The sequence below is a fragment of the Pelodiscus sinensis genome, chromosome 32 (assembly GCF_052426305.1).
Source record: "Pelodiscus sinensis isolate ZL-2025 chromosome 32, ASM5242630v1, whole genome shotgun sequence".
In the NCBI taxonomy this organism is placed as follows: domain Eukaryota; kingdom Metazoa; phylum Chordata; order Testudines; family Trionychidae; genus Pelodiscus; species Pelodiscus sinensis.
The window spans coordinates 12670001-12697793 of NC_143083.1; the positions used below are offsets into that span (position 1 = coordinate 12670001).

General features: G+C 56.8%; 1 protein-coding gene across 3 annotated transcripts in view; it reads left to right on the forward strand.

Moving 5' to 3' along the window:
- The window catches only part of NCAN (neurocan), an 82076-nt gene that overhangs the window by 2909 nt on the left and 51374 nt on the right, over positions 1 to 27793 (forward strand). For all 3 annotated transcript variants that reach the window (XM_075902829.2, XM_075902827.2, XM_075902828.2), the window contains exon 2: positions 26598 to 26677. In XM_075902829.2, the coding sequence (XP_075758944.2) occupies positions 26605 to 26677 (73 nt within the window). In that variant the 5' untranslated portion in view covers positions 26598 to 26604. The remainder of the gene's footprint in view (positions 1 to 26597; positions 26678 to 27793) is intronic.

The following is a 27793-nucleotide window of genomic DNA, read 5'->3' on the forward strand; positions in this document are numbered from 1 at the left end:
ATTATTGTTCCGTTCATTTATTTAGCTTCCTGCCATGCGCTAGAAAAAGCAAAAAAAAAAAAAAAAATACAAACAAAGACGAGGCTGAGATAAAGGATGCCTGCTGCACGCCCCATACAAATCACACCTATTAAAGAGCCCATATTGGACAAGATCGCAGCTTTCCAAGGTGCTAATTTATTCTAGCAGCGTGGAGGGAGGCAGGGAGATAATCTCTCATTGCTGGAGAGGTAGGAGGAGAGCGAGTTTGGCAAAGCCCCTTTGTCGTGGCTGGTGGGCAGCAGAGAGGGGAGAAGAAGAGCTGGGATATGTGTGTGGGTTTCGTCCTTCGCCCGTTGAGGGCCACATCTGGGTGGGAGCAGAGCGGCCCTGGAAGATGGAAGCAAGTTTGTCACTGGGGGGAGGAGGGGGGGGAGGTGGTAGGAGACATGTCCTCTCAAGGGCTTGCATCCTGAAAGGGAGCTAAGAGGTCCCTAGCTGCCATCTTTGGATGGGGCGAGGCCGCTGCTGGGAAGGGCCCCTTTGGGGGGAGAGCCGTGCACACCAGCTCAACCCCTCCCCTGTAAAATTGGCAGGAGCCTCCATGGCAGGGTTTGGGGGGGAGGGGTAGAGCATGATTGACAGCTCCCCCAGCTGGCCAGTCAGTGGAGTAGCACCTGCTGCTTGCCCCCCCCAATCATGGAATGGCACACCTGAGAAAGGAGGTGCACCCCCCCCAACACCCCCCGTCCCCTCCTGGGAGCAAGCAGGTTTGGATGCATGGGGGTCGGGCGCCCTGGCAAGCCGGTGAGGTGTGCAGGAACCGTGGGGCCCAGGTGAGCTCCCAGCACTCGGTAGCATGACGGGGCCACGCTGATTCGTGGCTTCTGCTGCCCCCCTCCCCGGGGGCCGCAGCAGCCACATGGTGCCGCCAGCTGCCCCGAAGATTCCGTCCGCTGAGGTGGCTGCTCAGATCCCGGTGCCACGTGGCCAGAGATGTCCGGGGTGGAAGTGACCCCCCAGGCCCGGTCAGGTGCCAGTGCTCCCCTCTCTTCCCTGGGTTACACAATCCCCAGCTGGCTCCATCCTGCCGCTGGGTGCAAAGACGCTTCCTCCTCCCCGACAAACCAATCCCCATCTGGATCCACTCCCCCCCGCCCCAGGCAGGCGGTGGTCCAGACATTTAGACCAACTTTCCTTTTGCGGATTCCTCCCCCCACCAATTCCTTGCGGACACCCTCCTACCCCCCCATAACTCCTCTCCAGCCACTTGCCCCGAATGCAGCTAGATTGGTCACCTCCCAGCCTTGCCTGCTGCTGAGCCCGGCAGGACACCAGGTGCTTTTTGAATCTTCCTCATGGGCAAATCCCGCCAGGATTGCTGGTCTTGCTCTTACGCCACAATATCCCAGTTCCCTGGAGGGAGTGGGGAAGGAGTCAGAGTCTCCTGGGTCAGAGCAGGGCTGTTCCTGATACAGAATTATCCCCCGTCTCGCTTTAGGGCTCTCTGGGCCAGATGCAGCCCCGTTAACCCAACCGCCTCAGCTGGCTGTGGGGTTCAGAGGCAGCCGGCCAGTGGAAGCCTGATTTACAGCATTCATTATGTAGATGTGAGTAGCACCTGGCAGGAGATCAGGGCCCCGCTGTGCCGGACACTGTGTGATCAGACAGTGTCTACCCCAGGGAGCTTGCATCTGAATAGACAAAACGAAGGACAGGAGGAGAAACAGAGGCACGTGGTCGGGGGATTCAACCAAGGTCACGCTGCAGGTCGGTGGCAGAGCCGTTCTCCCAGTCCAGCCCTGTGCCCAATCCACTAGGCAGCACAGCCTTCCCTTAGCCATGCGGCTGACGCAAGGCATTTTCTGCTCTAGGAACTGCAGCTCAGTTTCCAACAGGAAGGGAGGCGCGTAGAATCCAAGGCCAGAAGGGGACACGGGGGGCATCTAACTTTCCCAGCTGCATGGTACAGGAACTAGGACTACCCCGCCGTGGTTCCCGTAGGGACAGGAGAGCATTCCGTATATGATTCCTGCCTGAAACACGGTGGGTCGGTGCCCCCACCCCTGGCTGCGGTGGGTGGTGAAATCTACCAGGGATCAGGCTGCATGGCTGGGACACCCCCCACCAAACCCAGCACTTTCCCCTGAGCTCAGGGGCACGGTGCAGTGCAAGGAGCCAATTAGGGGGAGCCAGTTTGCTGAGACTCCGCCCCAAGGTGCCGGGACACCTCAAACAGCTGCTCCGTGTGGCTCGCCTCCCCTTCCAGTCAGGCCCTGCCTTGTTCGTTGCATCTGGGCTCTGGGGGTGTCAGCGGTACAGCCTGGCCCAAAAGTGAGCATGAGACTCCCCCTGGAGGAGCTGGGAGGCACCGCCCCCCACCTGAGACAGGCTAGGCAGCCCCCACCAAAGAGATGAGCAATGGTTTTTTTCTGACCAAGGACAGATCTCATCCCAGTTGCTCATCTCTTGGGGCGAGGTGAGGCCGAGGGCTGGAATGGAGGACAGGTTTTTTCCTAGAACAGCTGTAGGGCTGCAGGTCAGAGTGAAGGGCACGGCTAGGGCTCCCCAGATGGGCAGGACTAGCAGGGAATGTGCATGGGCCAAGCTCTGAGGATGGGGGTGCAGCTGGCACTGGGGCAAAGCCAGACAGCAGAGAACCTGTCAGTTCCCAGCACTGCTGTGCCCCTGAGCTATACCTAGCCTGTAGAGCTGGAAGGGACCTCGAGAGGTCATGGAGTCCAGTCCCCCGCCCTCACAGCAGGACCAAGCACCATCCCTGCCAGATTTGCCCCAGATCTCTAAACGGCCCCCTGAAGGGCTGAACTCACAACTCTGGGTTTAGTAGGCCAATGCTCAAACCACTGAGCGATCCCTCCCTCTGGCTAGACTCTGTCTGGGTTTCATTCCCGCGCTTGGCAAAGAAACCGCCAGCCTCCCCTTCCTTCCCGCCCTTCGCCTGGCTGAGGGCCCCGCAATGGGAGTTCACTAGGGCCGTGCGAGGCTCCACGAGGGAAGCCCCACGAAAACCTGCCAGGCGCGTCCCCGCATCCAATGGCCGGGGAGGAAAGCTGCCGTGTTTCGTCTGAGGCTAATCACAGGCGGCCTGGGCCTTGCATATTCATGAGGCGCTTGAATTATTCATGAGGCGACAGCCGGCGACAGATGTGAGCGTGTTCGCCGCCGCTGGAGGGGAGGGAAAAGGTGGGCTTTGTGGGTATTTTGAAAAATCAATATAATCTGGCGTCTGGCCCGGTTTTCATAGGCAGACGCTGCCCTGCGGGTTGGTCCCGCGTGAGAACGGGAGGCGATTCCCATGCGCCGAAGAGGCGTGTTTCGCAGCCGAGCCCCGGCTCCTCCGACGAGTGAAAATAATGGCATGTATTTATGCATCGTGTGCCAAACAACTGCCTACAAATGTCTCCCTAATTGCAAAAAGCTGCCGGATGAGTGAAATATTGTCTATTCCACCAGGGCCCAAACAGCAGGCGTTTCAGGGATTTGAGCTTGATTTTTTTTTTGGCGCTAACTCTTTTATGCCATGACAAGCTGCCTTGTAATTTCATTTCTTTGCTTGGAGGAAAGGGGAGGAGAAAAAAAACCCGCTTGGTTTTATTTGCAATCCCTCCTTTCTTGTTTGTTGTTTGTTCAGTTTGGTTTGGTTTAATAACGAGGCTGGATCTTAACATTAGCTCTGAGGCAGATCACAGCTATGGTTAATTAATTACACGGCTCTTCTTAATGATTTGCTCACCCATGGGTATGTGTGGTAAGGGGAAAGGACCTTAATGGCCGTGCGTGATAATTGTTGTCTCTCTCTGCTGGCTAATTAACACCCATCCCCACCCATACATAGACCTCTGCCTGGACAGATGTGCTTCCCTCTGAAACAAACCTACCTGTGACCGCAGAAACGGACGTCACAGTATGAGCCGCGCTCATCAACCAGTGTCCCAAAGGAGCCTACGTCGGTGAGATTAGGATGTAAAATAACGGTTACACAGTTAACACGTTTAACTGGTTACCCGTGATCCTGCTGGAGGGGGCTGCCTGGTCTGGGTCCTGCTTGGGCTGTGGGGCTAGGGCTGCGGCAAGGGGGTCCCTCTGCCCCCACCCGGGATGCACGGCTGCCGCTGGGGCTGTTGCAGCCCCGGCTTGGTTAATCAGTTACCTATCTGGTGAACGTAAGGCTTATAGGAACATAAGAACGGCCGTACGCGGGTCAGACCAAAGGTCCATCTAGCCCAGTAGCCTGTCTGCCGACAGTGGCCAGCACCAGGTGCCCCAGAGGGGGTGGACCGAAGACAATGATCAAGCGATTTGTCTCCTGCCATCCCTCTCCAGCCTCTGACAAACAGAGGCCAGGGACACCATTTTATCCCCTGGCTAATAGCCTTTTATGGACCTAACCTCCATGAATTTATCCAGCTTCTCTTTAAACTCTATTATAGTCCTAGCCTTCACCGCCTCCTCTGGCAAGGAGTTCCACAGATTGACTACACGCTGTGTGAAGAACTTTCTTTTATTAGTTTTAAACCTGCTACCCATTAATTTCATTTGGTGTCCTCTAGTTCTTCTATTATGGGAACTAATAACTTTTCTTTATCCGCCTTCTCCACACCACTCATGCTTTTATAGACCTCTATCCTATCCCCCCTCAGTCTCCTCTTTTCTAAACTGAAAAGTCCCAGTCGCTTTAACCTCTCCTCATATGGGACCCGTTCCAAACCCCTCATCATTTTAGTTGCCCTTTTCTGAACCCTTTCCAAGGCCAAAATATCTTATGACCATTGATATAGGTAAGGAGAAGACTGAGAGGGGACACGATAGCAGTTTTCAAATACCTAAAAGGGGTTCACAAGGAGGAGGGGGGAAATTGTTCTCCTTGGCCTCTGAGGACAGGGCAAGAAGCAAGGGGCTTAAACTGCAGCAAGGGAGGTTTAGGTTGGACATTAGGAAAAAGTTCCTGACTGTCAGGGTGGTGAAACACTGGAATAAATTGCCTAGGGAGGTTGTGGAATCCCCATCTCTGGAGAGATTGAAGAGCAGGTTGGACAGACGCCTGTCAGGGATGATCTAAACAGTGCTTGGTCCTGCCATGAGGGCAGGGGACGGGACTTGATGGCCTCTCGAGGCCCCTTCCAGTTCTAGTCTTCTCTGAACTGGAATCGCTGTCATTGCTACCACGTGACATGAAGTCATCATAGAGCCATAGGGATCTCCAGAGGTCTTCTGGTCCAGCCCCCTACACTCTCGGCAGGACTACGTATGATCTAGACCATCCCTGACAGGTGTTTGTTTAACCTGCTCTTAAAAACCTCCAGTGAGGGCTGAAACCGACCGGCAGCCGAGGCTTGGCTGTCTGAGCCAGACGCAAGGAGAAGGGCGTGCTGGGGGATGGGTTCCCTCTTGATCCGTAGAGACATGGACTTTCCCACCACACAGTGGGTGTGTAGCAGGATGTGTGTGTGTGTGTGTCTGTTTCCCACCTGACTCCACACTGAGCCACGTGGCTTAAACTAAAGATCCACACAAGAGGGGGAGGTTCCAACTCCCAACAGCATCCTCCCATTCTGCAAAGGATGGCCCACGTGGGCTCTTCCTTCCTCACCCAGAGGGACCTCCCCCGGGGAGGCCCCACAGCCGTCAGTGTAAGAGCAAAGGCCGATTCAAACCCACCACCTTTGGGGCACACCCCCGAGGGACAAGCAAGTAGGGGCACTTGGCTTGCATTCGGGGCCTCTCGCCATTAGAGGGAGAGACACATCCATCAGCAAAGGGGCTGTTTAATCAGAGCAATAATGCAGTTCAGGCTGGGATGGTGCGCATGGGGAGACGTGCAAAATGACCCTTCTTCTGAGCCAGGGAGAGTGCAATGAAGAGGGGAGAGGCAGCTTTCCTTGGCCTCCTCCGTGCTTCCTCCAGAAATATTTTCCTTCTCGAATTTCAGGTCAGGGCGAAGTGAAATTAACCAGCCTCCAAGTCAAACAACCCAAGTCCTCCTTTGCGCCTTCCTCTCTTCGCCGCCAGGCGCTTTTCGGGAGCCCTTTGAGGTGCGCAGTGCGGTGCCAAAAAAAAATGTAGAAAGAAACAGCCGTGAAATGGCATGAAAGGGAAGCGCGTCTCTTTCAAGTGTGCTCTGTGTACGCGCGGGTGTTGGTAGCGACAATGGCTTTCTATTCAGAGCGATCCAGGTGCTTTTGGAAAGAGAAGCCAACCCCTTGTGCAAGCCAAATTCCGTACGCCTCCGTCCGACACCTGGATAAATGATCTGGGAGAAGAGGGCAAACAGGGAGGTGGCCAAGCCGGCAGACGCTCCAAAATTGCTCAAGATAATTAAGTCCAACGTGGGCTCCGCCGCATTACAAAGGGATCTCACAAAACTTGGGTAACAGGGCAAGAAAACAGCCAGATGAAAGGCAGTGCTGCTCGCGGTCAAGTAACGCACATGGGGGAACCATCAGCCCAACTCTGCATCCGAACAATGGGGTCTAAATTAGCGGTTCCCTCTCAAGAAAGAGATCTGAGAGTCGCGGTGGGTAATTTTCTGATAACAGCTGCTCAGTCAAAAAAGCTATCAGAGTGTTAGGAACCATTAGGAAAGGTATAGTTAATAAGGCAGTCGGAGTAATGCCCTATATAAATCCATGATGCAGCCACACCATGCATGTCTGGTCCCCTCATCTCCAAAAAGATGCATTAGAACTGGGAAAAAGTACAGAGACGGGGTATGAAACAGCTTCCATAGAAAGAGAGATTTTTAGAAGACTGGCGCTGTTAAGCTTCAACAAGAGATGAGGGTGGATGTTATAAGGGCTATAAAATCACAGCTGGTATGGAGAAAGCAAATATGAGGAATTACATAACTCAGGAACCAGGGTCATGCCACGAAATTAATAGGCAGCCAATCTAAAAGCAAAGTAACAGTGGGCCCTTGTAACCAAGAAGGCTAATGGCATATCAGGGTGCATTAGGAGGAGCATTGCCAGCAGATCCAGAAAAGTGATTATTCCCCTTTATTCAGCTTTGATGAGGCCACATCTGGAGTATTGTGTCCAGTTCTGGGCCCCCCACAATAGAAAGGATGCGGACGCATTGGAGAGGGTCCAGCGGAGGGCGACCAAAATGATTAGGGGGCTGGAGCGCATGACCTATGAGGAGAGACTGAGGGATTTGGGTTTGTTTAGTCTGCAGAAGAGAAGAGTGAGGGGGGATTTGATAGCAGCCTTCAACTTCCTGAAGGGGGGTTCCAAAGAGGCTGGAGAGAGGCTGTTCTCAGTAATGATGGATGGCAGAACAAGAAGCAACGATCTCAAGTTGCAGTAGGAGAGGTCCAGGTTGGATCTCAGGAAAAACGATTTCCAGAGGAGGGTGGTGAAGCACTGGAATGGGTAACCTAGGGAGGGGGTGGAATCTCCTGAGGATTGGTCCTGTCTTGGGCAGGGGGCTGGACTTGACCTCCTGTGGTCTCTTCCAGCTCGATGAGTCTATGATTCTAAGTTTCTCTTCATACGACACACAGCCAGCCTGTGCAACTGGTTACCGGGGAATGCTGGGAAGGCCATTTAGCTGAGATCACGCTGGATCGATCCATCTGGAATTGCTAGCAAAGACGGTCAGGGATGGAACTCTGTGCTCCCAGTGTCCGCCGGGCCTGGGGGACCAGGGAAGCTGGATCATTTGATATATTGCCCTGCTCTTTTCATTCCTTCTGAAGCATCCGGCGGGGGCCACTGTCGGAAGGCAGGAGACTGGACTAATAGATGCTTGGTCCGACCTAACATGGCCGCCAGTCTTATGGATTCCACGTCGCCATAGAAATTCCAAGTTGCTACCGCCTCTGTGCTAGGCTTTGCGACCCCTGCTGTGGCCTAACTAGAGCCCCGCATTTTCCAGACACCAGCTAGACCCCTTTCTCTCCTCGCTTACCCCACCAGTTGCTGGAGCTCCACTTACACCATTGCCTGTTACCCAGACATCTGGGTTCTAGGTCACCTTCCTCAAACCTGCTAGTCAAACCTAGAACCCTTTCTCAGGCCACAACCTTGCAATACCCACCCTGTTAGAATCCTAGAACTGGAAGGGCCCTCGAGAGGGCATCAAGTCCAGGCCTCTGCCCTCATGACAGGGCCAAGCACCATCTAGATCATCCCTGAGAAATGTCTGTCCAACCTGCTTTTAAATCTCTCCTATGATGGAGATTCCACAACCCCCCAGGCAACTTATTCCAGTGTTTCACCACCCTGACTGTTAGGAAGTTTTTCCTAACGTCCAACTCAACTCAACCCCTTGCTGCAGTTTAAGCCCATTGCTTCTTGTCCTGTCCTCAGAGGCCAAGGAGAATAATTTTCCTCCCTCCTCCTTGTAACACCCTTTTAGGTACTAGAAAATTGCTCTCCTGTCCCCTCTCCGTCTTCTCTTTTCCAAAGTAAACAAACCCAGTTCTTTCAATCTTCCCTCATAGCTCACGTTCATCATTTGTGTTGCTCTTCTCTGGACCCTTTCCAAATTCCTCACATCTTTCTTGAAATGTGGGGCCGAGAACTGGACACAATCCTCTAACTGAGGCCTAATTAGCACTGAGCAGAGCAGCAGAATGACTTCTCAGGTCTTGCTCTCAACACTCCTGTTCATGCAGCCCAGACTCATGTTTGCTTCCCCCCCCCCCGCCCCCCGCCACACACATCCCCCTTTAACACTTTCCAGACTTGCTGTTGGCTTCAGAGAGTGTCTTTCTTAGCTGCACACAGCTCAGGTGGGTTGGGATCAGGCCTGCGCCGCATTTCCATTTCAGGCCAGAGGGGCTGGCGGGAGGAATGGTGGTTTGGACTGCGAGTTGGTGGCTCAAGGAAGGATGGGGAGGGAGGGAGAGCGGGAGAGATCTCAATAATTAATGAGCTGTCAGCACTCGGCGGAAATATGAAGCCGGCTCGTTGGCTGGAGGGTCGATAGGGATCTATCGATATTCTCACTGTTGCTCAGAGCTAAGTATACGGCGCCGGGGGGAGTCGCTTGTTCACATACTCTCTCAATTAAAGGCAGGTTTAAAAAAAGACGTAAGTGATTGTATTGCTGGGGGAAAGGGCCAGTTTTACACTCTTGAAATCTCTGGTTACCCATGGGGCTGGGCCAGCTGCTCCCACCTCTGGGCCCCAGCCCTGCCCCAGAGAGACCCCCTGGGGTGTGGGGATGGTGTCGGGAGGGGCAGGTCCCTTATGATCGGCTCAGCACTTGACCCCTCTGGCCCTGCCGGGTTGCAGGGCAGGGGCAGAAGATAGTCCATGGATGGATGCTGGGGGCTGGCCTGAGACCCCCCAAACTCATTGCACACCATGGCGAGGAGACAGGGATGAGCCCTCCCCTGCTGGGGGGGGGGGAAGGTGACTCTCTAGGGCAGGGAGAGGAAGGGGGGGGTCTCCCCACTACTTCCTGCCCTTCTAATTCCCAGGGAGGACTCTGAGCTGCATCCCAGCCGGATCTCCTCCCTGCACTCCCTTTGCCCGGTTCCTCCCTCTGCCCACCCCCTTTCTCCAGCCAAGACTGGACAGCCACCCCCCTCCTCCCCACCAGTCACCTGCCCTGGATCACCTCCGTTGATTTACCCGTCCGGGGGCGGAGCTGGGACGGATGGGAGCTGCAGTGACCTTTTCCTGTGACCCTGGTATGGATTTTACAGGGTGACAGCTGCTTTTGTGGAGTTCCCTTACAAGCCTGTGAAAACCGTGGGTCTGTCCTTTGGCCCTCCACAGCCTGCCCCGGAGATGAGAGGGGGCCTGTCTGCACATCCCCATTCCTGGGAAACACCATGGCTTGGGACTTTTGCCGGACGCCCGGGACGTGCTGAGCTGTGCTTCTGGCTCTGAATTAATTTCACAGAGCTCCTGGCCCAGGTGTAGTCACTAGCGAGGCTCCCCAGCCCCGAAGCTGCTTGGCAGAGAAGTTCTCGGGGAGGGTGGAAGTGGCATCAATTAGCAAAGCTGTCGTGCAAATCCCTGGGAAATCAGAAGTGGTGGGGGCGAGGCCGTGCCCTGGCTGGGGGAAGGGGGGGGTGACGGATCCTTGCAGGGGCTCCGGGAAAGCTGAGCCCATTTACTCTGAGCCTTCGGCCGTAGGTTGGAAGATCCGGGAGCAGATTGGCTCGGCGGGGGGAGTCTTTCCCAGCCCCGCAAAATCCCAGCCCCCCCCCCAGCAGCTCCTGACTCCAGGGCAGAGCCTGATCGGACCCAGCAGACAATTTCCTCCTCTGGTCCCCTGGGGCGGCTTCATCTTCACTGCTGCTTAAGCGAAACCTGCAGAAATGCTGATGTCAGGGGGACGGTGCCACAGCTGAGCGGGCACATTCGTTAACGCTGAACAGCGAAGCATTTTCCACCCGCCCCAGCCGCCGCCAGGGTCCAGCCCCACCTCGTCCCCTGGGCAGAGGGGGGCTCTGCCTCCCAGCCGGCTTTGCCCAGAAACCAGACCCACTGGGGGTGCGAGATGCGCCTGGCTGCACGCACAGGGGGATCCGTTCTCTCCGCAGCCCTCTGGGCAGGGGCTGCCAGGCGCTGGGGTGCTCTCAGCTCAGCCAGTAGTAGCAAGGAGGGGCTGACATGCCCTGGCCCTGTTTGTGCTGAGTGGCCCGTGCAGCAGGGGGCGCTAGCACTCAGGGCTGAACGTACAGGCTTGAGCCATAAGGAGACTCCTCCCCAGTGGACAGTATAGGGTCTATGAGTCACAGCTGGGCAGTTCTGATTCCATCCGTGAGAGGACCAGGAGGATTTGCGCATGTGCACTCCCCCGCCCCGAGCCCATCACGCTGCACTGGAAAAGGACCTGGGCAAACCAGAAGTCGTGGGAAAGGAATTTCAAGGGGAAAACCGGGCCATATCCGGGAGGCAACCGACTGCAGTTCCTCAGCAGGGGCTGTGATCAGGTGGGGGGGAGAGGTGTGAAAATGGGGGAACGGAAATATGTCCGTCGAGGGCTTCAATCGTTCCTGCCAGCCCAGCACACCAGGGCTGGGTGAGGCTTCCCTGCGCCCAATGAGGGGAGAGGGGTAGCAAGAGTTCAGCTCCCAGGCCTGGTTCCCTGCCTCTTTATCCCTACACCCCCTTGCACTCCCCATCCCTCTATCCATTCCACCATCCTTTAATCCCACCGGGCCTGTCCAGCTGTCTCTAGGCCCGGGTGCCCACTCTGTCCGGGCCCATCCCCCGGCATGTAAGTTCCTAGGGCAACTTTTCAAGGTGGACCGGCTAGTCTGGGGGGGGTGGAATGGAGCCGGACTCTAGAGGGACCCAAAATGGGGCACATCCCCCTTTGTGGGCAGGTGGGTTAAAACGCCCCTTTTCTTTGGGACTGAATTCTAAATGGATCTCTAAGCCCAGAGCCAGGAGCCAGGCCAGCCCAGCGCCCTGCCCCCTCCCGCCGTCTCCTTGCTCTCAAAGGCCGAGCACCATGTTTCATGATTCACACGCCGTGGCGGGTGACAAAGGCCCCCAGCAGCAAGAGGGGGGAATGGGACCGAGAGGCCTTTAATGTTCCCTGCACCCGGGGTCCCCCGTGGAACAGCCTTGGGGGCTGGGCTCTTTCCCCAGAAGTTGAGCACTAAGATTTTTAGCTGGGAGGCTGGCGGTGGGGAACCCAGCAGGGCGGGCTTGTGAGTATTCCAGGAGCACCCAAAGGCTCTCAGCAGGATGGCAGCCTGGCTGTGCTTGGAGCTGTACAGACCTGGACCCCACCCGGAGACTTTGCAGTCTAAGAGGGGAGGGTGAAATTAGGCTGGGGAGGGAATGGGCCATTGCTGGAGAGGGAGGCCAGGCTGGGGGCTAACGAACAGCCAGGTGGATGCCACAAGGAGCTCGCCTGCCCTGCTGCTCCGCTGGCCGAGCCCTAAAGGCCAGACACACGCAGATGCGAAACAACCCCCAGCCCTGGCTGGCTCCAGCTCTGCCCACCTCATGGGCATGGCAGCAGCCGGCCCTTTATCTTATGGGCTGTCGGCTCCAGCCGCTGGGACGAGGGAAGAGACCTGAAACCTTTAGGTGCTTTGTGGGCTCGGGGGGCAGCAACCCGGGAAGGGTTGTTCTGCTTGTCCCCGTCAGACACTCCCCTCTCTGCACCCTCAGGGCGCTTCTCCTCCATCGCCCTGCTGGGTTCTCACGCTGGCCTCCCTCTGGTAGCAGCCTGGGCTCCAGGCAGGGGAGGGACAGCCCCTGGGCGGGTTTTGTAGCCATTCTCTGGGTGGCAGCCGCCGGAGCCGGCTCTGGCTCCCAGGTGCATCTCGGTGACTTCTTAGCAGTTTTATTTCCCGTCGTCTCCGGTTTATTACTTGGGAACGTGCCGGAGCGGGAGCAATTCCCCCCCGGCAGGGCTGCGTTGGCTTTGTCTCTGTGGCAGCGCTGAGCCGAGACGCCAGTGCCGGGCGGCCTAGGGCTCTGGCTCGTGCGGCGTGATACCCAAGCACCTGCTCTGTCCTGAGGGGAACTTGGAGGGCGTGAAACTGTCCCAGGCCAGCCCCCACTCCCGCACGAGGCCTTGTTAGGATTAGCTGGCCAGGGCCCTGCGGCCCTCTCTGTTAGGTCAGCCTGTTGCGGTGCGGCAGCGGGGGGGTGTGGAGGGAGGCGGTCGGGCTGTATGTTTGGCTGTGCAGTGTGTGCGTCTGTGTGTCTGTGTATGTGATACACAAATGTGGGATGCTGCGGGGCAGGGCTGTGATATATTTGCTGGGCCTGTGGGGGGAAAGGGGATTATATACAGTTGGCGGTGCACTGGGGGCAGGGCTGTGATATGTTTGCCAGGCCTGTGGGGATGTGGGGGTGGGTTGTACACAATTGGGGATGTGCTGGGGGGCAGAGCTGTGATATGTTTGCTGGGCCTGGGGTGTGTGTGGAGGGTTATATACAATTGGGGGTGTGCTGGGGGGCAGGGTTGTGATATGTTTGCTGGGCCTCTAAGGGGGTGGGGGGCTGTACACAATTGGGGGTGTGCTGGGGGGGCAGGGCTGTGATATGTTTGCTGGGCCTGTAAGGGAGTGTGGGGCTGTACACAATTGGGGGAGCGCGGGGGGGGGCAGGGCTGTGATATGTTTGCTGGACCTGTGGGGGTGGGTTGTACACAATTGGGGATGTGCTGGGGAGCAGAGCTATGATATGTTTGCTGGGCCTGGGGTGTGTGTGGAGGGTTATATACAATTGGGGGAGCGCTGGGAGAGGGGGCAGGGCTCTGATATGTTTGCTGGGCCTGTGAGGGGGTGGGGGGCTGTACACAATTGGGGGTATGCTGAGGGGGCAGAGCTGTGATATCTTTGCTGGGCCTGTGAGGGGGTGGGGGGCTGTACACAATTGGGGGAGCTCTGGGGGGCAGGGCTGTGATATGTTTGCTGGGCCTGTGAGGGGGTGGGGGGCTGTACACAATTGGGGGAGTTCTGGGGGGCAGGGCTGTGATATGTTTGCTGGGCCTGTGGGGGGGATTGTACACAACTGGGGGGTGCCGGGAGAGGGGAGTCTGTCTGTGTTCTCGAGGCCTGCGCTGGCTTCACCCCAACGCTGACTCACTCCTCATTGACACTAGGCCAGGGAGCTCAGCGCGAGGCCTCCCATGGCGGGGCAGTGAGGGGGTGTCGGCTGCAGGGTCTGTGTGTGGCGAGAGCATCGGGCCCACCCCCGAAGCGCCGGGCTGCCAGCAATGTGTCCTTGATGGCTTCAGCACCATGGACAAGGGCACATCCCCTCCAGAAACCTGGCGAATCGCTGCCAGCCCCTGTCCCTGCCTCCTGCCCCCTGCCAATTCAGGGGACCTGAGGAACTCCCCACAGCCCCCAGATTGCTCTGCTCTGGGTCCCGGGCCCACGGCACGGCTAGCACCCGGCCTCCCCGAGCCACGGGGGTCACCAGGGATGGGCCCAGCAGGTGCGTCCCTGCCAGCCTCACAGTTCTTTGAGGAGCAATCCCTACACCTGCCGGATTGCCTCCGAGACCCTGCCTTCCACCCAGGGACCCCTCTGCCTCACTGGCCACAGCCCCACGCAGCTGACCAAAGACCGATGCAGCCACAGGGATGCGGGGGGGTGTCTGCTCCAGGCTTGGTCATTCCTACCCGTTTCATGTGGGAGGTGCCCAGACACCACAGTGATGGTCAGCTGGCTGTTTGGGCCGGACGAGGACGTTCCATTGATGCCACCCTCCTCCAGCCCTATAGACGCAGGCCCTCCCCACGGAGCAGGGCTGGGGAATTGGTTCCCCCTGCCCTGCCAGGGCTGGGAGTCAGGCAGCAAGGTTGAATGGCCTGGGATAAATTGGTGTTTCGGGGCAGCCTGTCCCCACACCCCCCGCCAGAGCCAAAGGCCCTGGCCTCACACGGAGGCCGGCATCCATGGAAAGAGCCTCGTTGCTGTCAGAGAGAGTCACAGAATAGAATCCCAGGGCGGGCAGAGACCTCAGGAGCCATCGCATCCGGCCCCCTGCCCAAAGCAGGACCAGCCCCAACTCAACCAGCCCAGCCAGAGCTCTGTCAAGCAGGGACTTAACCTCTAGGGATGGAGATTCCACCCCCTCCCTCGGGAACCCATCCCAGCGCTTCCTCGCCCTGCTGGGAAATCGATTTTCCTAATCTCCAACCTAGACCTCCCCCGCTGCAACTGGAGCCCGTTGCTCCTCATTCTGCCTCTGCCCCCACTGAGAACAGCCTCTCGCCAGCCTCTTGGGAACCCCCCTTCAGGGAGTTGAAGGCGGCTCTCAACCCCCCCCCTTCTCTTCTGCAGACTAAGCCCAACTCCCTCAGCCTCTCCTCGTAGCTCAGGTGCTCCAGCCCCCAAATTGTTTTTCTTGCAGTCCACTGGACTTGCTCCAATGCGCCCACATCCGTTCTGTAACGGGGGCCCACTGCTGGATGCAACACTCCATCTGTGGCCTCCCCAGTGCCGAATAAAGGGGAATCATCACTTCCCTAGATCTGCTGGCCATGCTCCTAATGCAGCCCGATGTGCCCTTAGCCGGCTTGGCTCCAAGAGCACCCTAGTCACTCATAATCACAGGAAACAGAGCCAGCTCTGTGGATGTCACTTCCTGGAGGGGGGGGGGAGAGATGGGAGTCTCCCCTCCCAGTTGCCTTCAAGTTGGACAACTCCCCCTCTCCCCCATGACTCCTCTGAGCAACAATGAAAACAGCCGGCGGCACTAATTCCCAGCCGGGTGCTCGGGAGAAAATCGCTGCCGAGTCCCCCCAAAACTGGGCCCAGATTCACTTCAAATTTGGCCCCAACCCAGAAGCACAGTGGCCCCCAGCTGGCTATGGAAGCAGCTGCCTTTTTGCCCCATCTCCACACCAGGATCTGGGCGTCTCCACCCAGCCGGTGGAATAATCGGCAAACCATCCGGTCCCCAGCCGCGGTTGCCAGCGAGCCTGGGAAGATGCAGGCTGTGTTGATCTGACATGGGGCTCAGCCTGATTCCCCTTTGACCTGCTATCCGGCCCTCTTGGATGCTGAGTTAACAACGCAAACAGCAACTTTCATGTTTCCCATTTCAATACAATACGAAATGTTTACCCAGCCGTGTGGGCCTGGCATTCGCTCAGCCAAGATCCACTCTCCAAAACAACTTGCTGGGCACACGGGGAAGGGCTTACTGGAGTATTTACACATCTGTATGTTAAAGCTGCTCTTCAGATCCTTAAACCAGGGCTTCCGTCCGCCCCTGTTCTGCCTGGCTCCCAGACAAGCCTTCTGCTTGGGAGAATTTGGTCTAAGACTGACTGTGGGTTGCAATATGCCATCCATGCCTTCCTTTCTAAGCTAGGGGGGAGGATGGTCTTGTGATGGACATGCACAATCTGTAGCTAGAGTGGGTGACTTTTGGGAAGTCCTTTCCTGGCACTGTGCCTCAGTTTCCCCATCGGTCTTAGTGCAGCGTTGGGAGATCATCTTGCCTTCCTGTCTAAGTGAGGGGAGAGGATGGTCTTGTGATGGACATGCACAATCTGTAGCTCGAGTGGGTGACTTTTGGGAAGTCCTTTCCTGGCTCTGTGCCTCAGTTTCCCCATTGGTCTCAGTGCAGCATTGGGAGATCATCTTGCCTTCCTTTCTCAGCGAGGGGGAAGGATTGTCTTGTAACAGAGGCGCACGATCTGTAGCTCGAGTGGGTGACTTTTGGGAAGTCCTTTCCTGGCTCCATGCCTCAGTTTTCCCATTGGTCTCAGTGCAGCATTGGGAGATCATCTTGCCTTCCTTTCTCAGCGAGGGGGAAGGATTGTCTTGTAACAGAGGCGCACGATCTGTAGCTCGAGTGGGTGACTTTTGGGAAGTCCTTTCCTGGCTCCGTGCCTCAGTTGCCCCATTGGCCTCAGTGCAGCGTTGGGAGAGCACCTTCGCTGACGTGTGTGATAGAGGCTGAGTAGCTACATCCAAAGCTCACTGACCTTTGGCCTGTTGGAAATTTGGACTCAAATTTAGCAGCTGTCTCTAGAGGAGGGTGGGAAATTGCTTCCCTGTCTGATGAGAATTTCCCAGATTTAAAAAAAAAAAAAAAAGCCTCCCCCGAAATGGAACAAAACCTCAACATCTCAAAACCTGTTATAAGTTGAAAATCTGAACATTTCAGATGGGGCCAATGGAGACGCTCAGCTTGGCCCTCACTTTACAGTAATGCAAAGTCACAAGAAAGTCACCAAAGCCGGCTCCTCTCCCAGGAACTGTTTGGTTTCACCCATCCGGACTCTCCACCAAAAAGGGGGTTTTCAGACATTCCCCCTGGGCTGTAGACATGACAGACAAGAGGCTGCTCAGACGCATTGTCTTCCAGGGGCCAGGTTATTGTCATGAGCATTTCGCAGCCCAGTGTGTTCAGGAGCTGGCACGACCACTGTTACCAGACACGTACCCTGCTGTGGTTACTTACAAGGTGCCACCCCTGACTGCTGAATAGACTCAGAATGGCTTAGCTGTGTTTCATAGGCCCTGTACTGCTACCTGCTAATGAGATTCTCCTCTAGTTTGAGGGGGAAGGGCCATGAGCTCAATCTCTGCTTCTCACTGAATTTGGAGCAGCCCCAGGCAGCCAGCACCAGGAAGGGGTGGGTGGTGCTAGCGTTGGAGGCAGACAAGAAAAAAAGAATAAAACTGCTGCTGGTTTACTAAGAGCTAAAATCAACCAAGCTTGGAACCAAAGGATCCGGCTGGGCCCACGGAAACTCCCCCTTCGCCCCCACTGCAGGATTTGAAGACACGAATGTTGCATCCTCCAAGCAAGCTTTCCATGGCTGAAGCAGGGTTTGTTACCTGGCCTCTGCTGACAGGTGCTGGCTTTGTAAACCAGCCCTTTCACCTGTGCTGCATTCACCACCAGGGGCTGGCTTGAACGGGTTCAGCTCCCCAGACTCTCCGGAGCTGCCGTGGCTTCTCTGGGCAGCTGGGACTTTGGTTTGCGGCTGCATCCCGACAGCCAAACCCAAACGGCTACGGGGAAGCGCTGAGACCGAGCCAGGAGTGTCAGATCCGGGGTGGGGAGTGAGGCAGGGAATGGGCGTGAGCCCCGGGCACCCCACGAGACGCCTCGTTCCCCAGCGCCAGCCGCGCCTCAGACATAAATTGTTTGCGATGGGAAAGCATTTTCCCTCCGGAGGCCGCAGAGAAAGTCAAAATTAGCATTTCAATGGGGAGGATTTAGAAACCGGCCCCGCGCTGCGCTGGATAATGTCACGTCATTTTCTCATGAAACGGGAGGGAAGGGAAACGTTTCGTGCCGTTTTGGCCTGGCTGGGGACGCTGGATTCCAGCCCAGGGTGGGGGGAGCGCGAGTTGCATCCATCCAACAGGGAGGAGCGCCGCAAGTGCCGTCTGTCCCCGGATCACACCGGAACCAGCTTCGTGCCGATGCCTGGCCTGGCGGCATCTGCGCCTCTGCTGCGGGGGCCGATCAGAGCCAGGGAATGGAGTGAGACCAGCCATCCACCAGCCGAATGGCACGTGGGCACTCTTGTCCCTAGCATGGGACTGGGTTCCGGCTCCATCGAGAGGCTCTGTAGACGCCGTCCCCTAAGCCCACTGGTCTACCCCGAACTGGAGCTGGGTTGGAATTGCCACCATCCAGAGCAAGGGGCCTGGATTCCCTTCTCCCAAGCCAGCCAGTCCATTGCTCTGAGGTCCAGATGGGTGTCAGCGCCTCTGTCCCATTCCCTCCTGCTGTGGGGCTGGCTCAGAGCTGGGGCTGCTAGCAGGGAAAGGCTCATATCCGACCCCTGAGGAAATCCAGCGTCCCAACAGAGAGGCGCAGCATCCTACCAGCTGCTCTCTGGACCCATCTGGTCTAGCCAAGGGCGGCCCGTGAGCATCGGCAGACTCGGCGGTCGCCTAGGGCGCTGCCTTCCACGGGATGCCCAGGGTGCCCGATGATGACGTCACGGGATGCTCGGATGCCAGATGAGGACATCACGGCCATTGACAACTGTGCAGGCGGGGCACCGATCGCGCCTTCCGCCTGGGGCACCAGCTGCCGCAGCCGGCTTGGGACTGCTCCTGGGTCTGGCCCTCCTACAGCCCTGGAACCCAGCCCATCCTGAGGGACGCAGCTGGTGCCCCCTACTGAGCAGGCCGGTTGTTGTCTAAAAGCCGGTTGCGCCACTGCATGGGCGCAGCGCTCCAGCCGGGAGCGAACGGCAGCACCTGACTTGGGAGGGGTAGAAAGCCGCTGTCTGCCCCGGGCAGAGCCCAGCTGTGCCTTGAGACAGAGGGCAGGGGTCAAGCGCTAGCTCCGGGGCACATGGGACCCTTCCTCCCCCTGTCCCGGCACTGTCACGGTTTCCCGTCCAGGGTGGCTTTGCGCCAGCTGTGACGGGGGAACAAGTGCTGCAGCTGAGCCAGTGAATGGGCCCCGGGGCCAGATTCTCAGCCATGCCTGGCATCCAGAGCTTGGGGGAGCTGCAGCTGCCAGTCCAGCTCTCACTGCAGCATCGAGCAGCCTCGGGGCTGCTCTAAATGCTCCCAGAAGCAGCACCCTGGATAATCCTCCACTCCCGCCCCCCGGCAAACACCTGTGGTCTGCTTGGCCTCTCCCCGTTTCGGCACCTGTTTGCATGTGCGGGAGACAAGGCGCCGTTACTCAGCCAGGACGCAGGCTGAGAGGTGAGCCCGGGGCGTGCGAGCCGCAAATCCACCGAGGAGAGGAGCTGTAATTGGCCCCATCGCAGGCGGCTCCCTCCCCCCCGGGCTGGAAATGGCGCAGTCCAGCCTTTCCACCGAATACAAATATTCACAGATACGAGGCGTTTAAAGCCCCCCTCCCTGTTAAACACCAGGGCCTTGTTTCTCCTTGGAATCTGGCTTTGGCTTCCAGCCACTGGGTTTTATTTGGCCTCCCTCTGCCAGGCTTAAGAGCCCTTCATCAGCCAGCATTTCTTCCCCAGGAAGGCCCTTCTGCACTCTGATCAAGGCTCCTCTTGATCATCTGTATCTACTTGTAAAGATTCCCGGAGGCGGGAGACGCTGCCCAGTGGAGCTGGTGGAAAAGCGGGGCCGGATGGGGAGGGGAAAACATGTGTTGCAACGTCAGAGCCATTTGTTATTTGCAAGCTGCGAAAAGAACTTGGTTTGTCTTGTGTGTGTGTGTGTGTGCGTGTGTGTGTGTGTATGTGCGTGTGTGTGTGTGTGCGTGTGTGTGTGTATGTGCGTGTGTGTGTGTGTGCGTGCGTGCGTGTGCGTGTGTGTGCGTGCGTGTGTGCGTGCGTGTGCGCGTGTGTGCGTGTGTGCGTGTGTGTGCGCGTGTGCGTGTGTGTGTGTGCGTGCACACGCACAAAACATTGGATCCAACATTTGCCTGTTTGGTCTTCCCATTTCCCCACCGGTCTCCCTCCTTCACCTGTCCCCACAGAAAAAGGAGGAGGGGAAGGGAAAAAAAACTGACACTGAAAATGAAAAATAAACATTTTTTCAGGTTTTGTCAACCTCTTCCCCCCCCCCCCCCACTTTTCATAAGAACGGCCAGACTGGGTCAGACCAAAGGTCCATCTAGCCCAGTGTCCTGTCTGCCGACAGTGACCAATGCCAGATGCTCCCGAGGGAGGGAACCCAACAGGCAATCCTCACATTATCCCTCTCCTATCATCCAATTCTAGACAAACAGAGGCTAGGGACACCATTCCTACCCATCCTGACTAACAGCCATTGATGGATCTAACCTCCATGAATCTATCTAGCTCTTTTTGGAACCCTGTTAAAGTCCTAATCTTCCCCACATCCTCTGGCAAGGAGTTCCACAGGTTGGCTGTGTGCTGAGTGAAGAAATACTTCCTTTGGTTTGCTTTAAATCTGCTGCCTATTCATTTCATTTGCTGACCTCTAGTTTGTATATTGTGGGAATAAATCAATAACTTTTTCTTATTCACTTTTTCCACACCAGTCATGATTTTATAGCCCTCTAACCCATCCCCCTTCATCTCCTCTTTTCTAAGCTGAGAAGTCCCCGTCTTTTTCATCTCTCTTCCTACGGGACTCGTTCCAAACCCCTCATCATTTTTGTTGCCCTTTGCTGAACCTTTTCCGATGCCAAGAGATCTTTTTGGAGATGAGGCAACCACATCTGTATGCAGGATTCGAGATGTGGGGTTACCATGGTTTTATACAGAGGCAATAAGATAGTCTCGGTCTTCTTTCCGATCCCTTTTTAAATGACTCCTCACATTCTCTTTGCTTTTCTGACTGCCACTGCGCACTGAGTGGATGTTTTCAGAGAACTCCCTACCAGGACTCCCCCAAAATGTTCCAACCCCAGCCTCCCACCCCTTTTTCCTGCTCTTTGCAACATTTTGCCCTTCTTTGCCACGTGCACCCGTATAGCACGGGGGAGGGGGAGAGAGGGGGAAGGGCAGGGGGATGGTTGGACAAACAAGCTTCTGCTCCCTCACTTCTCCATCTTGTCCCCAGTCCCGTGACTACCTCTGGCTCGGGCTGCGTCAGCAGGCGGCTTTCTGTTTGGGGAGTACTAGATACACACTCTGTGTCCGTAAGCGCCCCACGATCCTCCTCCCCCTCCCCGACTTCTCTCAATGCGCCATGCCATTTGCAAGCCAGACTGAGCACATCTCGGCAGAGCCGGGGACGGCGAATTGAGAAACGTTATTCTGCTTTGAGAGTCGTTTCGAGGGAATCAGCATGGACCAGGAGACCTAGGATCTCTTCCCGTCTTTGCCCTTGACCTGCAGGGCGGCCGTGGGCAAGTCACATGACGTTCCCACCTGGGGCCTCAGTTTCCCCTCACTCCTTTGAACAATGGTGCTCTTTGGGAGCAGGGAGGGTCGCTCTTGCCCCGTGGCTGCAGAGCGGGGAGACCAGACAAACGGCAGGCCACAGGCCTCCTCAATGGAGGGGCGCCAGGCAAGCTTTGGACGGGCCACGGGCCATGGTGCTCACTGGTTCCTCCTCTTCCATCTGTCGGGGGCCTCCAGCAGCTCCGTGAACCTGGCCCATGCGGCCGCCGGGCGGTGCAGGGCTTCTCCCATGCCAGAGTGATCGGCGGGAGGCCGGGGGCCACGCCAGGAGTTGCCAGCAGCTTGCGGGGGCCGAGTGGACGCCTCCCAGACACAATGTGGCCGCTGCACTAGTGACATCCACTCCCAATAAGAAAGATGGAAAACTGCAGGGAAACTGAAGCAAAATGCAGGACAATGTAGCACTTTAAAGACTAACAAGATGGTTTATTAGGTGATGAGCTTTCGTGGGCCAGACCCACTTCCTCAGATCAAATAGTGGAAGAAAGTAGTCACAACCATATATACCAAAGGATACAATTAAAAAAAATGAACAAATATGAAAAGGACAAATCACATTTCAGAACAGGAGGGGGATGCGGGGGGGGAGGGGGGGGGAAGGAAGGAAGGTAAGTGTCTGTGAATTGATGATATTAGAGGTAGGGAGAGTGGGATGTTTGTGAGTTAATGGTATTAGAGGTGATAATTGGGGAAACTATCTTGGTAATGGGTGAGATAGTTCAAATGTTTGTTGAGTCCTTTTTGGAAAGTGTCGAATTTTAACATGAATGACAGTTCAGAGGATTCCCTTTCAAGTGCAGATGTAAAAGGTCTTTGTAGCAGAATGTAGGTGGTTAAGTCATTGAGAGAGTGTCCTTTCTGGTTAAAATGGCAAGAAACTGTTTTCTCTTTGTGATCTTGTCTGATATCTGTTTTGTGGGCATTAATCCTTTGGCGAAGTGTCTGAGATGTTTGTCCAATGTACATAGCAGACGGACACTTTCGGCACATGATAGCATAGATTATATTTCTGGATGCGCAGGAATATGTGTTCTTGATCTTATAACTCACTTGGTTAGGTCCAATAATGGTATCAGCAGAATGAATATGTGGACAAAGCTGGCAACGGGGTTTGTTGCAAGGGAAGGTACCAGGGTTGGTATTAGTGTGGTATGTCCTGTGGTATGCAGGGAAACTGGAGAGGGTCCAGGGAAGAGCAACACAAATGATGAAAGGTCTAGAAGACATGAGCTAGGAGAGAAAACTGAAAGAACTGGGTGTGACGTAGTGGGGGTACCTGGCTGGTTTCTATGCTGCTGGCTCTGGGGTAACCCCCACTGGCTACAGTTGGTACCACGGCCCAGCAAAACAGGATGAGTCATTATGCAAAGGGTGTCTCAGCCTGTCTGACCAGCCATCCCCCATGGAGAGGAACAAAGGAAGGTGGATGCTGCCCTGGCTGGGGGGCAGGGCTGGAGGAGAGTGAGTTAGTTTCTGTCTGGCAGCTTCAGCAACAGGCTAGGGGGTTTAGAAGCCGAGACCCCTGCCCCATATCAAGGGGGGCTGAGGCATCCTGGGCCTGCCCTGTAACCTGATGACATCTGTGCTGTGCTGTATACTGGGGAAGCAATAAACCACCTATATTCTACTGGCTGGTGGAGTCTGTTTGTGCCATTTCGGGGGTGCAGGAGACGGGGGACCCCAACGCGCCGTCACACTGGGCTAGTTTAGTTTGGAGAAGAGAAGACTGAGAGGGGACAGGAGAGCTGTTTTCAAGTATCTAAAAGGGTGTTACAAGGAGGAGGGAGAAAAATTGTTCTCCTTGGCCTCTGAGGACAGGACAAGAAGCAACGGGCTTAAACTGCAGCAAGAGAGGTTGAGGTTGGACATGAGACGTCATTCTGCCGCTCTGCTCTGTGCTGATTAGGCTCAGTTCTAGTCTTGTGTCCAGTTCTGTGTCCCCACATTTCAGGAAAGATGGGGAGAAATTGGAGAGGGTCCAGAGAAGAGCAACACAAATGATGAAAGGTCTAGAGAACAGGACCTAGACCTGTAGGAAGGCTGAAGGAATTGGGTTTGTTTCGTTGGGAAAAGAGAAGACTGAGAGGGGACAGGAGAGCGGTTTTCAGGTATCTAAAAGGGTGTTACAGGGAAGAGGGAGACAAATTGTTCTCCTTGGCCTCTGAGGACAGGACAAGAAGCAATGGGGTTAAATTGCAGCAAGGGAGGTTTAAGTTGGACATTAGGAAAAACTTCTCAACTGTCAGGGTGGTGAAGCACTGGAATAAATTGCCCAGGGGGGTTGTGGAATCTCCATCACTGGAGAGATTGAAGAGCAGCTTGGACAGACACCTGTCAGGGATGATCTAGATCAATGTTTCTCACCCTTTTTTTATAAAGTACCTTTAAAAAAATAGAAGTACCCCCAGTATCTACAGTTTTCAGACACAACATTTTTTCTATCTTTGCTACACATTTGTTTAAACAACTTATTCGTAGCTGGGTGGGCGATGAAATGTTTGGGTGTAAAAAGTAGAAAAATAGTAAAGCGCTGTAAAATTTAAAACGAAAATTCAGTTTTCTCCTAATTTCAGTTGTGTGGACTCCTACCACTGGTTGAGAAACACTGATCTAGACCCCCGAATTTCGTTGAGCAAAACAAAAATGTGTCAGGCCACTTTCCTGCCACTCTTCCCACCCCCACCACGGGAAGCCAGGAAAAGCAGCCGACCCCCCTTGGGTTGCGCACCTCTGATCTAGACGGTGCTTGGTCCTGCCGTGCGGGCAGGGGACTGGACGTAGTGCAGTGAATACAAGCCCCTGAGCGGGGCCCGGTGCTGTCAGAGAGAATCCATGTGCAATAATCTTCCCCCAGGGCTGCTCACAAGCAGGCGCTAGTGTTTGGTGGGGGGGAGTCTGAGCAATTGTTGAGTTCCGTGCCGCTGGCCATCAATGGAGGCTTTTGGGGGCTCGCTTTGTGTTCACACCTGACCCCACGGCAGCAGGAAACTCTCATGCGCCCGCCAGGTCTGCCCAGCCCCTGGCACGCACGGACCCTCTGCCCATGGCCACGCTGTGTGGCCGAGCTCTTCACTACAGGCCAGGTAGCAGGCCCAGCACCTGGGTGCACGGGCTGCACCGGGGGAGGGCTGATGGCCACACATGGAGCAACACGGGTGATTGGGGTGTTTTATCGGTTAAACCCTAAATACCGAAGTCGGCTCCGGTGCACTAACCCGGTGCACCATGACCCCAGCTCACCTCCAGGGGCCCGATGGACTCTCACCTGTCCCCTTTGCCAGGGATGGCAGGTATCATAGGCAGGGGGAGGCGTTGCCTTCCCAAACCGCCAGACATGGCCCCGCCCACACTCTGCCCACAAAGCACCTGCTGTGCTCCGGGGCCAGGGAGGCTGGGGACACATGCCCTCTTCCCACTCTGTGGTGCTGGAGGCGGGGCCTGGGCAAAGGAGGCGGGGTTAGGGGTGTGGCTGGAGGCTGGAGCCCCATCTGCACCCACCGCCCACGCCCTCTGCACAATTTGCTTTGCCCCCATCCCCAGTTAGCACCAAGGGAGGCTGCGGTAGGGGGATGGGATATGGTTGTGAATCGTGGGGCATTGCCTGGAGGGATTCTCCAGCTACACAGGTCACAGTGTTGATCTGCACAAAGGCCAGTTCCTCCCATGGGCAGAGCCGACTCTTGGGCTGGAAGATCCGCATAACCAATACTGAAGGCTAGAGCCACCCGGAGGGAGGATCCGCAAAGGGGGAAGCACCACCAGAGGAGGAGGAAAACCCCAGCTGGGGTCTGATCTCGGTGACCCCCATGTAAATGCCGAGTCAGGGCCACACCCTGCTTGTGGCGACACGGGTGTAAATCCAGAGCAAGTAGATTTACACGAGTGTCCAGGAGCAACGCCAGACCCAGCATCCCATCTCCGACAGCACCAGTGCCAGGGGCAAGAGCCCCCGAAAGGGGCAGTTACAAGTCCAGGGTCTCTGCCCAGCAATCTGGCTCCTGGCGGGCCCCCTGACCCCTGCTGGCCATTGTGCGGGGAAGTGGGGAGAGCAGGCAGCGGAGGGCGGCGGTCTGGTTACGATGGCGGCGTTTTGTACCTGGAACAAAGAGCAGCAAGGCGCGCCGAGGCCAAAGGAGGCTGTCAAAGCAGGCGGCAGCTGCGTCCCCGCATGCTGTGATGGGAGAATGATTTGTCTGAGCTTCCTCTCCTAGATTGGAGAGCAAATGATTTAGAAAATAATAATTGGCGCTGCAGTAAAACAGATTAATGGGAGATTTTAAGCAAGTGGCGTTGCCGTCTTTGTGAAGCACGCGCGGCCCCAGCAGGAGTCCAGTGCTGAATGGTAATGCTCGGGCACGGGCGCTCCAGTGGGCACTGGCTGGAGGCTGGGCACAGCTCTGCCGGTCCCTTCAGTCCTGACCTATAGCCCTCCCCCCGCCCCCGGTATCCAGCCATGGGGCTATGTATGTGTTGGGAGCTGGCATGCTGTAGCAATGCTCACTCACTCCAGCAAGGAGCTCAGTGAGGGAGCCTGCCAGGAAAGGTTCCCTTTAATTTGTTCTGTGTGCGGAATAAATTTTTGTGCACCCAAGGCATGGCTGGATGTGCACCATACCTGTAGAAACACTAAACCCTCGCTGTGGGTGCTCTGCTAATCGGCTGGGCGGCCGCACAAGTGCATGGATTACTTTGCTCTGCACAGGGCGGGACACCAGGATCTGGCCCTGGTGAGTCCATAAGGCCGATTAGGCATCACAAAGCCCCAGGATCACCCCCTCAGCCACACGAGGGAACCCAGCAGGACAGAGACTTTTGCTGTGCCGGGTATGGCACAGACGCTGTGAGACAGCCCTGCCCCACAGAGGTACAGGCCCGTGATCCCCTTGACCAGGATGCAGGGACAGGCCCAAGGTCACCTGGGGAGGCTGTAGCAGAGCTGGGATTTGAACCCACCACTCCTGCACCTGCCCCACCCTGCTCTTTTCATGGGCGCCTACCGGTGGGGCTGCAGGGCGAACACGAAATATCCACAGCACCCGGGTTTTAGCCCGTTAGTGGTTCTAGAGCAGTACGGATGGAGGGTAGCACCCACGTGCTCCATTGGCAGGCGGCTCCCTGGCCCCACGGCTCCTCCTGGCCGACCCTCCCCCTGGGCTGCTCTCACAGCCCCATCCAGCCACCTCTCCCCACACCCGGCTCCAGAGGCGTCTTCCCACCCAGAGGCGGGCGAACTCCGTGCCGGGTTAAGTCATCTCCCTATGTGCAGACGATCTGGCCCTGCAGGCCACTTCGGGGCCGGGCTGCGTCCAGGAGGCCGGGTGCCCCGGGGCCCGATGAGGGGAGAATTTGTCTTCCGAAAACTCTCTCTTTTCCCGCAGGTCAAGGATGGTAAATGTGATGGGTGATGCCAGCTGCTGGTTCCTGCTCGGGCTGTCCCTGCTGCCCGTCTCTGGGCTGGGTAAGTGACGCCAGGCCGGGGGAGCGGGCGCCAAGGGGGTCGCTGGGGAGGGAGCTCCCATCCCTGAAGCGGGCGGGGCAAGTTGGGAACCCCTCTCTCAAGGAAGCCCGGGAGGCCTCAGGGGCTCCCCTCCGCCCAGTACAACGCAGCCCCTGGCAGGAGCAGCTGTGCACCGGGATTGCCTGGGGACCAGGACTCCTGGTTCCATTCCCAGCCCTGCCACCGACTCCCTGGGTGACCTTGGGTTGGTCGCTGCACCTCTTGGTGCCTCAGTTTCCCCCTGTGTGAAACAGGGACAGGTTTGTAAAACTCCAAGGCCTCACGGCAGGGGGCACGTGGCTGGCAGTGCAGACACGGCTGTCCTGGCAGCACACGGGCCCCATCAGACTCACCCCCACGCCCTGTCAAGTGTGACTCTGAACCACCACATCACTCAGCCCAATGCTGGGCCTGGATCGTGGCAGCTGTCCTGGGGGGGCTGGCTGCTCTCTGCCCACAGGAGGCCCCATATCCCATCATGCGTGGGGGAGGGGAGGGAGCTGTATTGTTTTCCCCACTGTGGTGCTCGGTATCCCTACGCCTGCGGGAGTGCGGGAAGAGCCTGTATCCCTCCGCCTGTGAGGTGGGGGAGAGTCTGTATCCCTCCGCCTGCGGGAGTGCGGGAAGAGCCTGTATCCCTCCGCCTGCGGGAGTGCGGGAAGAGCCTGTATCCCTCCGCCTGTGAGGTGGGGTAGGGCCTGTATCCCTCCGCCTGCGGGAGTGCGGGAAGAGCCTGTATTCCCTCTGCCTGTGAGGTGGGGTAGGGCCTGTATCCCTCCGGAGATGCTGCTGCCCATCCCCCCGGAGGATGTATCTGACTGGGGAGGGGGCGACCTGGGGGCCAGGTGTGACCCCCTCCACTGTTTAGCACCATCGTCCCCACACGCAGATTTGTGGTTTGCCTTGTCTGGCCCGGAGATGCTTGGCCCCGGCTCCGAGCGGCGCCTGCTCTCCGGGTGCCAGCGTTCCGCTGAACAGGACCTCGGCAGGCGACCCTCCGACCTTTCCGGGGGCCTGCCGGGGAGACAGCCCGGCTCGCTGGGGATCAGCCTGGCACGGCAGCCGCTTTCAGTAGAC